The sequence below is a fragment of the Balearica regulorum genome, chromosome Z (assembly GCF_011004875.1).
Source record: "Balearica regulorum gibbericeps isolate bBalReg1 chromosome Z, bBalReg1.pri, whole genome shotgun sequence".
Classification (NCBI taxonomy): domain Eukaryota; kingdom Metazoa; phylum Chordata; class Aves; order Gruiformes; family Gruidae; genus Balearica; species Balearica regulorum.
The window spans coordinates 14,247,341-14,262,097 of record NC_046220.1 but is presented as its reverse complement, the minus strand read 5'-3'; the positions used below and the strand labels follow the sequence as shown (position 1 = coordinate 14,262,097).

The 14,757-nt window shown below is 39.0% G+C and overlaps 1 protein-coding gene across 2 annotated transcripts in view; it reads left to right on the top strand.

The window, feature by feature from the left end:
• LINGO2 (leucine rich repeat and Ig domain containing 2) overlaps positions 1-11,602 on the top strand; it is a 553,412-nt gene extending 541,810 nt beyond the window's left edge. For both annotated transcript variants that reach the window (XM_075740374.1, XM_075740375.1), the window contains one exon: positions 2,960-11,602. In XM_075740374.1, coding sequence (XP_075596489.1) covers positions 2,996-4,816 — 1,821 coding nt within the window. In that variant the 5' untranslated portion in view covers positions 2,960-2,995 and the 3' untranslated portion in view covers positions 4,817-11,602. The remainder of the gene's footprint in view (positions 1-2,959) is intronic.
• Positions 11,603-14,757: the final 3,155 nt, after the last annotated feature.

The window sequence follows — 14,757 nt, the reverse complement described above, 5'->3', positions numbered from 1 at the left end:
ATGTAAATTGAAATAATTCATTTAATCTATGTTTTCTTCTAATCTGCACTTATTGATCCAAGTAATCTTTGCTTTTCTGACTTGTGATTTAATACAATTTATTATTTTTCCTTATTGATGTGTATTTTACTCCAGCTTAAATCTCAGTTGTGAATGTTGCTTGTCTGCAAGTACATACACACACATGCACACACCCTTATAGATAAATGCATATCCGTCGTCTTCTGTGCACACATGCTCTTGCAGAAGACAACTGCTAATGTTTGAAGTGCTTTATTAACACTACTTTTCTCTGTTCTAGCCACAGTATATAATCCTTTTATCATCTTTTATATTGTCCATCTTCTATTTCATAGTCCTCAGAAGTTTTAGTTACCAGGTGGCTTGGATAGCTGCAAAAAGCATTTCATATTTTTGCTATATCTAAAACAAACACTGCAGGGGTGCTTGTCTTTCACTGAACCTGTTTACTTTGTGCTTCATACATTAGGTGAATAAGGTAGGAAATTAACTCCCTGCTTGCTAGAAGTATCAGTATGAAAGTGCTAACCTCACAGACTGAGCTCAGCAAGTAATGATCAGAGCACCCAAAAGCCACTTTGATCTGTATTCATTGCAAACACCTAATTCACAGACCCCTATGGATTTCCAGTTTTAACTTAGTGCCTAATGAAGTGAAGTTTATCTCTGAAAACCTCTGTCACAGCTGGACATAACTAGCAATAGGTACTTGCAAGACTACAACTTAAGAGGGAAACTAAACGAATCTTAGCAGGTTGCTCTTCTAGGGCAGAGTTGAAATGTGCTTTTATAGGTAGTATATTAAAGAATAGTCTTCACCCAGATCCCCAAACTACATCACAAAACCAGCATGCAATATGCCTCGTATTATTAGTGTCTGCATAGAAGTATCAGAATGGAAGGAAGAAGCCACATCAGTCAAGAGTGAGATTCTTCCATAGAGTTATGAGAGGAGTAATATGTGTACCGTTCATTTATGGTCAGTCAAAGAAAGCAATTTATATGCAGCTCCAAGAGAATTTTTTCTTCACCCAATTAAATTTTTAACAGTGTTTGTTACTAAGTCCAGTTACAATGATGCTAATGCCTACAATCCAAACCACGCAGTTTCTGTTGCGGATTGTTAATGGTACCATAAGATCAGTAGATCCAAGTATCCGCTCTTTCTCTCGCATGTTGAATCCTCACCCTTCTAATCATCCACAGTCTGAAAGGGCAACCGTCCTTTCTCAGGCAGGATGATTTGGTGAGTTATCACATCCCGAGTTGTTTGCCAGGCAAGTATGCTGTTCTTGCAGAAGAATTACTGGTGGGAGTTTCTCCTTCATCAGTCTGGGTTTACTCAACATTATTTTTATGATGCAATAATTGATTGCATCATAAGTTTAGTTATACCATATTTGTTTAAATCTATGAATCCTTCTCTGTGTACAGGTGGATTTCTTTTATGATGCAATCCACATGACTGCACACTGATGAACAAAACTTGACTCTAATTAAAATTGAAAACTTCTTAAGCACTAGCCAGATGATTCTCCAAGCCAAAAGATGCAGGTCAAGCAGTGAATGCCCAGCCATTGGGTAATTTTGTTATTATGGGTAGGACCAGCTGGGCAAGAGGCATCTGTCCAGACCTGAGACGAAGTGACAGGCAGGAGTTATGTAAATTTTACAAGTACAACTAAAATTAAGCCCAAATTAAGCAATGTGGAAAAGGCCTCACAAGGCCTGAGGCACCTTGTAAGGTTTATCGATATTATGAAGCCCGACTCCCAGTACTACTACTTGGCCTCATCAAGCTGCCGGTATCACAGGAGTTAAGGCACTTCCATAGTCCTTGCTCGCAGTGTGCCTTACTCTGCAAGTGTCTCAGACACAGCTTCCTTTGATAAGCACCTACATTGTTCTTTTTTTCTTTTTCTTCTTTCAAAATGGGTTATTGAGTGTCTGCATTTAGTAGCTACCCTTGGAAAAGTCCCTTGCCTTTGGTGAGTAAACTTGTAATGTACAGCCTTTGGAGAAGGGTAGTTAATTTAATAGAGGATATCTTGTCTTCTACTATCCTCAGTTCTAACCTGAAGGTAGGAATGAATAAATCTCTTACTAACTGTGATTTCCATGGAATCTGTTGTGCTTTTTTGAACATTGTGCTGCTTAAACACAGCCAGCTCATCTTATCTTGTTTTTCTCTCTCTCAGAGCTAGTTTACATGCCTTGGAAGTACAAGGTTGTATTCTGTAAATCTTTCTCAGGTCTTTGGTTCTAAAATTAACATAAAGTCTCTCTGTGCAGTAAAAGCAAGAATCAATTTGTCCTTAATACAAATTCTAATCAGAGATGCACCAGTTCTTCCTTCCTCATCTGAGCCATTGTGGATGTGTATGTGCAAACAAGATCCATCTATTTATAGCTGTAATGTATGCAATAAATGTTAAAAGGAATCTCTTCATTGTCAAGGAGCTCCTTTTCTTGACGATAATACATTGTTAGTGTTTTCCGTAAAACACTGATGTGAATAGGAAAGGCAAAAGCCTGGTTTCATATCACCTCTACAGATGTCCAATGCTATAAAGTTATCACAAACACGATTAGCAGACTGTATGGTGTTTATCTCTGCATTAGTCATAGCACTTTCTTGAGGAGACCCACTAAGAATGAGAAAAGAATAAAACCTAACCTCCTGTACTGTTTGCAGTAGGAAAGCTGTTTTATGTCCTCTGATGTCTGGAAGGGAAATGCTGGATCAAAAGACCCTTTGACAAGCCCAATGATAGTGAAGGAAGATCTGCTTTTTTGTTGCTTTTGCCATTAACAATAGGTTTTATTTTGTTTGGAATGAAACCACATGTGCCTGCTTTGAAATGATACTGTAAAATTGGCAGAGATCTCCTTTTGCTGCAGACTTAACTTCTCCCTTTTCCTATCCTCCTCCCCACAGGCCTGTGACAGAGGGTTAGACCCAATCAGTGGAGTCATGCATCACACAGCTGTATCACGCTGGCAGCCATTCCTGGGTCTGGCTATGCTACTAATTTTCATGAGCCCCACCACAGGCTGCCCAGCCCGCTGTGAATGCTCAGCACAGAACAAGTCTGTCAGCTGTCACCGAAGGCGTCTGATGGCCATCCCAGAGGGCATTCCCATTGAGACCAAAATCTTGGACCTCAGCAAGAACCGACTGAAGAACGTCAACCCTGAGGAATTCACATCATACCCTTTGCTGGAGGAGATCGACCTCAGTGACAATGTAGTCGCCAATGTGGAACCTGGAGCCTTTAACAATCTCTTCAACTTGCGCTCCCTGAGGCTGAAAGGAAACCGTCTGAAGCTGGTCCCCCTTGGGGTGTTCACTGGGTTGTCAAACTTAACAAAGCTCGATATAAGTGAAAACAAGATTGTCATTTTGCTGGACTACATGTTCCAAGATCTGCATAACCTAAAATCCCTGGAGGTAGGGGACAATGATTTGGTTTATATATCACACAGGGCCTTTAGCGGACTGCTTAGCCTGGAGCAGCTCACCCTGGAGAGATGCAACCTCACAGCTGTACCAACAGAAGCTCTTTCTCATCTCCACAACCTCATCAGTCTGCGTCTGAAACATCTCATCATTAATGGTTTGCCTGCGTATGCCTTTAAAAGACTGTTTCGCCTGAAAGATCTAGAGATAGACTCCTGGCCCCTCCTGGACATGCTCCCTGCCAACAGTCTGTATGGCCTCAACCTCACTTCTCTCTCCATCACCAACACCAACCTGTCTGCAGTACCTTACTCTGCTTTTAAACATCTGGTTTACCTGACCAATCTAAACCTCTCTCACAACCCTATCAGCACCATTGAAGCAGGCATGCTTTCAGATTTAGTGCGTCTGCAGGAATTCCACATGGTGGGGGCCCAGCTACGTACCATTGAACCACACGCTTTCCAAGGGCTCCGATTCTTACGTGTACTTAACGTGTCCCAAAACCTGCTAGAAACCCTAGAAGAGAATGTATTCCATTCCTCCAAAAGCCTTGAGGTCCTCTGCATTAACAATAATCCTCTGTCCTGTGACTGCCGTCTCCTTTGGATTTTACAGAGGCAACCCACTTTGCAGTTTGGAGGCCAGCCGCCAATGTGTGCCGGCCCAGACAGTGTCAAAGAGAGATCATTTAAAGACTTTCACAGTACAGCTCTTTCCTTTTACTTCACCTGTAAGAAGCCCAAGATACAAGACAAGAAGTTGCAATACCTGGTAGTGGAGGAAGGGCAGACAGTGCAGTTGATGTGCAATGCTGACGGGGATCCGCAGCCTACCATATCCTGGGTTACCCCACGCCGGAGGCTGATCACAACTAAATCAAATGGAAGAGCCACTGTGCTGGGAGATGGCACCCTGGAGATCCGATTTGCTCAAGACCAGGACACTGGCATCTATGTTTGTATTGCAAGTAATGCAGCTGGGAACGACACCTATTCAGCCTCTCTTACGGTAAAGGGATTTACTTCTGACCGTTTCCTTTACGCCAACAGAACCCCGATGTATATGACAGACTCCAACGACACAAGTTCCAATGGAACTAATGCGAACACCTTCTCTCTGGACCTTAAGACAATCTTGGTGTCCACAGCTATGGGCTGTTTCACATTCCTTGGAGTGGTTTTATTTTGTTTCCTCCTTCTTTTTGTGTGGAGCCGAGGGAAAGGCAAACACAAAACCAGCATTGACCTTGAATATGTCCCTCGCAAAAACAATGGTGCTGTGGTTGAAGGGGAGGTTGCTGGACCACGAAGGTTCAATATGAAAATGATTTGATGGTATTCTGCTAGCAGTGCTTTTTCTGTGGCATTAAAACCAATTAAACCAGCCTGGCATGTGGAATTGCCAGGCAAAAGCAGCTTAATGCAGCTGTCACTGTATCAAAAAGTTACATGAAAATGGAAAGACTATTTGTGGTTATACAGCAGAGCCTCCAGACCTTGAGGCAGATATGTCAGGGCCTTTCATAGAACTGGTAAATTGTACTAACTGTTTGCATTGCAAATATTGGCATTCTGGGGATATCAGCAATGAACCGCTGGCTCATGCTCATGGACAATTGTTCAACATTTTCTACCACTACAAAAAGAAAAAGAAAAAAAAAAGCCTACAGTGTAGGATTTACATACTTAAAGAAAAAGACACATTTGTCTAAAACATACTCTACAGTGAAATTTGTATCTATAGATCTCATTTGGTAAAACCTTGCATCATCCCTTCTAGTTGGTTCAACACCACAAAAAATTGGTAGGTTTTTTTTTTAATCTACATCAATACTGTGTACATTTTAAAGCAATACAAATGAGAGGTTATGCTTTTAGATATCCACCAATACTGACCCAAGTGTGATGTCACCCTCCTTTTAACTACCATCTAACCCAAATTAGACTCTTGTAGTTACCAATTAGAAATAACATAAGATATTTTTCTCCTCATGTAGAAGGCCAGAGATGAATAGTTGAGAGCAAAAATGCTCAGCTCTGTTGATCTTCTCTTCATATAAATATAAGGCACGTGCCTAGTTTTGATACAGAATGGAATATTTTTTATATCTGTGATATCACACTGGACCAGTTTACTGTAACATAGCCCTGGATCTCACCCAGGGAAGGCAACCCACTAGACATTGCTGGCATAGAGGAGTTGAGTTCTACCTTGAAGAGAGCTGGTTTTGTTAGCCCTGATTTTAATTTCAAAGCTACTGTTGAAATGTTAATATGTACTGGGCAAAAAGAAAGAATGTGATACATTCTACGTACTCCTTGGGAAATATGGTCATCTTACTATTTATACAAGTGAATTAAAACATACAAACACTCTGCTTCTAGGAATGAACTCTTCTCCAATGCCAAGTAAACTACGGTTGTCCATGCATAATATGGGGATTATAATACTAAAATAATGTTTAAAACATGATAGCCTCAAAAAGGCTAACATACTGCCAGATATAATGAACCTCTAGCCACTGTCATTCTCATCTTGTATATTTGTAGATAACATATAAAGGCAAAGCTAATTTCCAAGAACAGATTACTTAGCTATTCTGGATGCCATTTTAATAACTATGTGGTTATATTTCTTTCAGGGGCAGTATCTCAGAGCAAGAGGGGCAAGTTTTTTCCAGGTTTTAGGAAGCTTTTTTAACAGAGAGAAGACAGAAGTGTAATGTTAGTTCAGTACAAGTAACCTTTTTTTTTGTTTATGCCTCTAAACAAAATCTCAAATGGCTCAGAACTGAAAATTTATTCTTTATTGTTGATACCACTGTTCTTATTTTGAAATTATCAGCAATGGGAAGATACTCGCAATTTTCCAGCAGTTATGAGCCATAGGTTTGTTGCTAAGTGGTTGATAATAGATACAATTTATAAATGATTGGCATAACCTGGAGTAAGGATAATAATGACTATGTAAGTTTTTAGCTAAAATGAATATGAAAATATTATAAGACCGAACATTGAGATTAATGTGATTTAAGACCCTGTGTCCAATTGTAAAATAAGATTTCAGCACTTTGAAACCAAAGTCAGGCTGACCTACAATGGGATGCAGGTGCTTCTAAAATTAGTATCCACAACCTTTGGCAGAGATTTTCTAGGCAGGATAAAAATCTCCCACTCCTATCAAGGGAAATGTGCCCAAAATTGTAAAATCCAGCTGCACTCCCCAGGTGTACCCCTAACATAGCTGTAGGACCCAAGGCTAGGCAGTTTTGAGAATCTCTTTTCTTAGTGGTTGATCTTTGGTTGCATCATTGCTCCATTTTAGGTCGCCACACCAAGGGGCATGCAAGGATTGTGAGAATTTTCTTCACTTTAGTTGGGTTTAAGTTTAGAGTTGGGTTTTCTTGCTTCTTTTTTTATGCTCTGAACTAGATAGTTGGAGATTTATGGAGATGTTTGAGAGTAAACCTCTTTGTTCTATGACAGTTTGTAGAACATTAATAAAATGGAATAACCCCTGACTAAATTCTAACACCAGGGAAATTATTTTTGCTGATATAATAACCACCGCACTGAAGTCCAAAACTCTACTGTACCTTAATGCGGGCAGTTAAAGAAACAAATGGGGATAAAAAAAAAAAAAGTGTTTCTGAACTGCCCATTGAAGACATTTGCATGTGCCTTTCCCTTGTAATTGTCATTTTTTCAACTAGTAATCTATTGCCCCTGCAGTCATTTCATGTTAAATGTTAAAATCAATGTCAGAAGCAAAAATTCTCCTAAATTCTAGAGAGTTGCAAATGATTGCTTCATATTAAATGACACAATTAAAAAAAAAAATCAAAAAAACCCCTAGAAAAATGTGCTTTTAGGATTAATTATGAATTGCTGAATTCCCCTATCCCCTTAGAATGACTCTAAAAAGTGATGGCATTTTTAGTGCACTGCAAGGATTTCTGAGCAGTAATGTGCTTAGTTACCTATGTGAAATGTGTGCTGGTGATGAAAATCACTGCTTGCTCTTGCTGAGCACCATCTTGCAGAGCTGTCAGTGTTGTGTGTATCGCTTTGAGTTCAGTCAGTATTCAGTTTTGAAGAATCAGTGTTTGCTCCCTGCCTCTAGCAATGTTCTACTTTTTACAGCCTAGTTATTTCATTGTGAACTTGGCAAAGCATATGGCATCTCTTAACAGAAGTGAGGATAGGAAGACTCAGAGACAAGTTTTTATCTTGCTCCACAGTCTTATGTATTTATATGTATTCGTGGGACACACACTCACTGTGGCTGTTTTGGGTGAATAAGGAATACAGTGTCAGGGTCAGACCTAGATAAATACCTTTTTAGCAATTCTTTTAAGAACAGAGTGGCTGCCTCTTGAAGGAGTCCCTTCTCCTCTCTGCTAGAGATCAAGGAGACACCACAGTTTATCTTACTGCAGGGGAGAAAAAGGACTGGGCTCTGAGGAGGCATCTGACCCACATGGCTCTCCTCTTATATGTTCAGAAACAGGTGGACAGTGCATACCTGCCACTAAAAGAGCAAATTAAGGTTTTTCCCCTACCTCTGACTTTTGTACTGCCTGCCCCCCATGCTGGCAGTCAATACAACAAGACCCTGAGGCATAACAATAGTTCTGCAGAAAAGGAGAAAACTGAAAATGTCAAAAACAGCAGAGGAACTTGACAAAGCAGGTACCACAGTATCCTTGTCAATAATCCTCTAAGAGCAGTGCTGAGCCTCCCACAAATATGGTTTGAAATCAACTTCCACAGATCAGTACTCTTCTTTCATAATGGATGGGTGTGCAAGTGCTGACTTCCCACGATTGAGTTAAAGAGGACACTGCAGCAATGTATTAAGAAAAGAGTTTGCAATGATATAAGGATGGATTAAGACTAAGCGGCACCCACGGATTAAGATTAAGCAGTGCCCCACCTCAGCCTTATTTTTACATTTTGAACTGGTTCTCTTTTTTTTTTTTTCCCCCTTCTTCCTTTCTTATTAACTTGGCAGCATTCTTCTCAGAAATGGTTCGTCCACAACATCACCTCAGTTAGATTCAGACTAGGAGACTGCTTTTACCCTCTGTTCCCCACTCCTTCCCCATTCACACATGGTCCCAGTGCCAACAGGGTCAACAGCCCCATATACAACTGGAATCAGCCAGGAGACTCTGAGCCCCTAGAGAGCTGTTGATACAAGCTGATGTCACTAGATTGGGGTTTTTTTAGTTTGTTTTTTTTTCATTAAGTTGATGTCATTGTCACACTGCCATTCAAGGTTTCTTTTATTTGCATGAATGGCAGCTGTCTTTTTTCCTTATTTCTTGCATCATGGTATTGCATCACCTATGATGGCAACAATTATACCATCATAAAGAAAATTAAGAAAAAAAGGCACATTACACTCTCAACACCACAAATTGTAGTTGAAGCATAAGACACGCTAAGAAATAAGCACTAATATTTAACGGAAAGTCTTATCTAAACCTTGTGATAGAAGAAAAAACTGGTGTAGAGGAACTTTGGAATGTAGGCCATGTTGCGACTGAATCACATCAAAGATAAGTACAAATAGATTCCTACACCATGCCTAGATATCTGGTTTTGAAATTAGACTTTTCTGGAAAAAACTTCAGTATGAGTGAATGCCAGAAGCCCATGTTTAACCTATAAAAAGTCAAAGCATTGGCTGAAAGTCCAGAAGAACAATCAGCTTCTGGCTGCCCAAGGACAGCGTCTAGCAAAGACAGCCAAGTAACTGCAGTCATATAGTTATTTTGCCTCATTTGCTACTGCATTCCATGAAAAAAGGGTCCATTAACCATCAATAAAATGGGCCATCCTTACTCATTTTTCTTCAGAGAGGGCAACATTTGTGTCAATAAGCCACAGTCTGTTCCACCTCCATCCCCAGCAATGAAACATCCAACAAGAAGCGAGGAAGGAGAGGCTTATTCTAGCCAGTTTACTAATTATCTTTTTTCTCCTGAATGATCCTAGTGTACCTGGGGTTAGCATGATGACTATGCTGTCCGTTCCCACCCTCTCAGCTGACAATGTGGCTTAATGTGGCTTGATGTGGAGTAGCAGGGAAAGGAGCACATGGTCAACTCTCCCTCCTCCCTGAACCATAACTCTGGTCTTCTCAAATAAAAAAACGAGCACAGCTGCAGTATCTTAGAAATTGCAGTCTGCTGCAGCTGATCTGTAGTTTTGCCATAAGACAACACGTGGGAAAACACTGGATACATACTTTCTGACCTTGTTTTCAGTACCCTAGGTGATTGCTCTTTGTGCGAAAAAGAACTAGGAAAGAAGAACTAAGAAAATTTTCATCCAGTAATTTAAAAGTTAATTGTGCCTGGAGGAGTTAGAGGGACATCTTTGGAAAATGCAAAGAGCCTGATTGCTGGAGAATCACTGAAACAATGAATGACACTTTTCAAGTTAGATAAGCAATTTGGATGCCCTATTCCTATCACCTGTAATAAGAATTACAAACTCAATTTCCCTTTGCAGCCTTGAAGAATCACAGCCAGTTGGTGCCGTGATACAGACTCCCTTTGTCTGTCTCCTAGCTCTGCCTTCTTCCCTTCTCGGTTTCAAATAACTGTGATGCCAAATGAAGATCTCTGGATTTTTTTTAATTTCACTGCATTTTCACGTGGCTTTTGGAATCTAGATCTCAAAGCAGGATCTTAAACCCTCTTCAAGCCAAAAATAAAAATAAAAAAGGAAGAAGAAGAGAAGAAGCTTGAATAAACCTCCTCCTGAAAATGAAATAAACCAATTTCTGTGTGGTTCTTGTTACTGAGATAGCTGCATGCCAAAAGCAATCTGCAGGTTGAATGAGTCTGAGTTTTTTGTTTTGTTTTGTTTTGTTTTTACTAGAAGCAGGTGGTTGGATATAAGGCCAGCTGGAAATAAAAATCTATATTTATATCTTCAGCAGTATAAGGAAAGACCTGGCATAGTCAAGAAAATGTTCCATGTTATTTCAAATTAAATTTAAGGATACTTTATCCTTCATATTCAAATAGCTCATAGAAGAGTGCAAAAGAGCAGACTTTCCCCTCATAATTTGATTATTCAGACTGGTACCAAAATTGTCATGAAGTAGAAGTGTTGAAGCAAGAGACTGAAAACAGATTTTCCACTCTAGTCAGGCAATATAAATTAGGAGAAATCCCCTTGACACCATTCTGTTATTCCTTGGTTACACTAGAAATTTGATAATGGAATCTAAGTTTTTAGCTTTCTACTAAGGCGACTATAGCAGAAAATAAGCAGAACTTATGTTTTAATTATTTCTCACCTTGCAGCATACATTCTATTCTGGATTGCTTTAATATTTAGCACTGCTAACTGAGCTGGAGAATATGAAAACGTAGATTATGGGAAGAAAAGAAAAAAAGGCAAAAGAAAAAGAAAACCTATAACCTTAAAGAAGTCTGCCTATTTCTATGTGGTATTTGCAAGACAACAACATTATTTCCTCACACATAAGCCAAGAACAATGGGTTCAAATTTCAAGGCAGCTGTGAAGATGGAAGTCAACTTGTACACATACTAATAATTTTGATCTTTCAGAAAACAAAATATTATTGCTTCTTAAAGAATTCATTTACGCCATTTTGATACCTAAAAGCAAATGACACTTTGGCTTCATTACCCTGGACACTGTATAAGTAGGAAGTAAATGACAACCCTTATCTGGTGAGCTTACAGCCATATAGTAGGAAGTTGGCTTCTGGGCAAGTACATATGATAGCAAGTCTCTCATAGTTTGGGGAGGGAATGCCATAGTGCATATATATTAAAATACTGTCACACTTACTGAAATCTATTTGAAGCACATGTAGTTCATATGTATATGTTTGTGTGTGCAAAAAAAGAGTTATATTTGTTTTGTTCCTTTCTTACTTCAAGTATTAAATGTATATTGTTTTTAAAAGGTGACAAGGTTAACCAGAAAAAATGTGTTGTAATTTATTTTAATATATATGATCATGGATATGGATGGCAAATTAAACAGCCTCGCTGTTATGATCCGTGAAGCACATGACAAGTCGGGTTTGTCCATAAGTTTGCTTCATGTTTGAGCAAAATATGCTAATATAATGGGGAAAAAGAGGGGGGGGGGGGGGGGGGGGAAGTGCTTTGTTTGTTAAGACAGTTGTCCTGAATGTCATTTTAAAAGTTACTTTAGGGCTTATGTCATGATGTGTATCATACAAAATGAAACCCAAATAAATAATTTCATGGAGTGGCAAAATTTACTGAGAAAAGTGAAGAAAATTTACATTGCTTCCCATAATGTAGCTGATCACTTTTTTTTCCAAGGGGTAGTGGAAGAAACTAAGATGAGAAAAATGCAGTTTTCTCAGCACCAGACTTGAGGTTCTTAAGTTCCAAGTCTTCACAACAGGTTATTTATTCAGACCCACCACTCTTGAATTGAGAATATAAAGCATTGCAGTCAGAAAGAGAAGACTCTAGCAGGTATTTTTCATTTACTCACTTTCACTCCTTCATTGCATGGAACTCTCAGACACAGAGGAAAACCTAGGTGATATTCAGATGTGTTTTGGGATTTATTCTCCGTATAAAGTACCAGTCAGCCTGTTCCCTCATTTTCACTTGCATAGTGCGTACAGGTAATTGGTGAGGATACCAGTCAGGCTAACACTGGAAGAAAAAAAGGAAGAAAAAAACATACCAGCACCATAGAGAGCACAGCAAAAATAGATTTCACCACCTGTGCATCACTTGGAAGGCAACCAGTACTGAGAATCTGCATCTGAAATATGGTTTCTAAGGACATCGCCAGTGTTCAAACTCCACTGTAACTGCACCAGAAAAATTAGGTGGTGAAAAGTAGATTCTGTTGAGCTTGAAAGCTATTCCAAACCCTTGAGGCTTTCCATGACTCATCAAATCTAGGGCAGAGATCAGCTTTTAAGAAGGGCACAGGTCAGAATCTGAACTATTGCTACATCCATTCACCCACAGCTAGGTACTTTTGCCAACAGAGAATTTTGCTTATGCTTTCTGTGATCGTCTGAAATAAGATTTATCAGTCATAAACCCATTATCCTCTAAACCCAGGTCCTATTCACTAGAAGGAGAAAACAAAGTTATTGCTACCTCAGGAAAGGAAGAAGTAGGTTGAAATCCTGCTGGGCTGCTGGGAGCAGAGACAGACAGGGGCTGATTCTGAGCTCTCCTGTGCCTCCTGAAATCTGTTTTATCCTTCTGCATTTGCATTTGACACCTCCTAAAAGGTTTTGCCTGACTTGCACCACTGTACCCTCCTCTGCAGCAGAATGAAATGAATCTGTGGGCTAAATTTAACTATAGACTATGTTAAGAATCTGCTTTATTTTCATGTTCTTCTATTTTCCTTTAGTTTGGTAATCTGCTTAACAGTCTGCACCGTACTGCAGTACTGCCTTCAGTAAGACACAAAAAAAGAGCCATTGCTCCTAACACTCCATTGAAAACATTGAGTTTGTAAAGAACATTGCGTTTGTTTCCTCAAAAGATTCCTTTACCTTAAGCTTTAGATTTCTTTTATGCAAGTCATGCTACTTTTTTAGACTACCTGACACTATCTCAAGCGGCAGAACCTGTTCCTATGTCACAGGATCTAATGTGCAATTTCTAGTTTTTATAGTAGAAGCAACTACTAGTTTTCTCCATCATAACTGAGTAGAGAAAAACACCATCACACCAGGCAATCACTGACAAAATCATTAAAATAATCCACATTAAGGCCAAGATCTAAACAAAAAAAAAAATTGTGTTCTCCATAGCTACTCTTTATGTTAACAATTGTAATATATATAGATAACTCTTAACAGACAAACACCACTTCAGCTTTTAAAAAGCATCCAAACTTTTCTAGAGCACACTAGTCACTTTCATAAATTTTTGAGAATATTTATACTTTTGAGATTATTTGTTTCACAGTTAGTAGCCCTATATTGGATACCACAATAACCTTTAAATAAACAAATTTTGGCATCCAAAGTTTATTTTAAGAAATGCTTGGATTTAACATTTTTGTATTTGAAAAAGGTAGCAGGCAATGGGAAATCACACTATTTACCAATTAATAAATTCAATTCACAGAGACTGAGTTATTCTCACATGGGGGAATGCTCACAGTGAATTTTCTGCATCATAAAACCTTCCCACACTTACCTGTAGATGACATGGTATAAAAAAGGGCTTTATTTGTCTCCTATACTATCTGGACTGGGGGAGAGGCTGCTAATTCATGCTGGGAAAGCACCAATAATTCTGAAACTACTGGATTAAGAAACACAGAGTTATTGCAAAGGACCTCACCTTGCTGTCTACAGACTTGGCAGCAGACTGGGAGATTTGGTCTAAATTCTTTCTTTCCTAGATATAGGAGATTTCCCATGGAAAGCCTTATTTTTTCTCTGTTCTTGGAAGGGTAAGTTTCAACCTTAGTAACTGAGGGGAAATGCAATACAGACAGAAGTTAATAAAATACAGGATTGGATAGCAGAGAAGAAAAGAAATTAAAACTTGCATAAAAAGTTATATGACACTTGTACTTAGCACCTTGTCTAAGTAATTTTGAAGTTATTTGGGTTTGCAGGAGCTGATTTATTAATTAATAGCTAGGGGATACATTCAGCTAGTTAAATCTGTAATCACCAGCTGGAAGATCTTATTTACCTCATCAGTCCCTAAGTGGAAGTTATATTTTTCTGAGCTATTTTCCAATAACTTTGCTATTTATATAACTCAAAAGCACAAGTGATGGAGAGCACACTTATTTTATTATAGGAAGACAATGATAATAAATTTAATCTATTACTTTTGTTATGAGAGCTCTTTGCTGTATGTACGAAGACTAACAGATTGCATCCATTATGAAAAGTATTACTATCACTGAAACCAAATAACATCTCATCTTAAAAAGCTACCAACCTTTGGTGCATCTGTGCAGTGCATCAGTTCTGATGCACTGCAGATAATACTTTTCTTTTACATAGAATAGGCATGCCATTCAAAGGGGTCAGAGACAATACAGCCCTCTGACTTATACAAAAGCTTGCATTTTAATGGGCCTGATGAAATCTTGTTTTGGCTTTCATGAGTTTGGCAGGCTGTCACGCTTTGCTAAAGGATACTAGATGGCCATTGGCTGACTTGGGGAAGGCATAGCTGTTGGCTAGTAACACAAGCAGAATGCTGGAACTCAGGATTTCTGAACTGTAATCAAAACCCCTG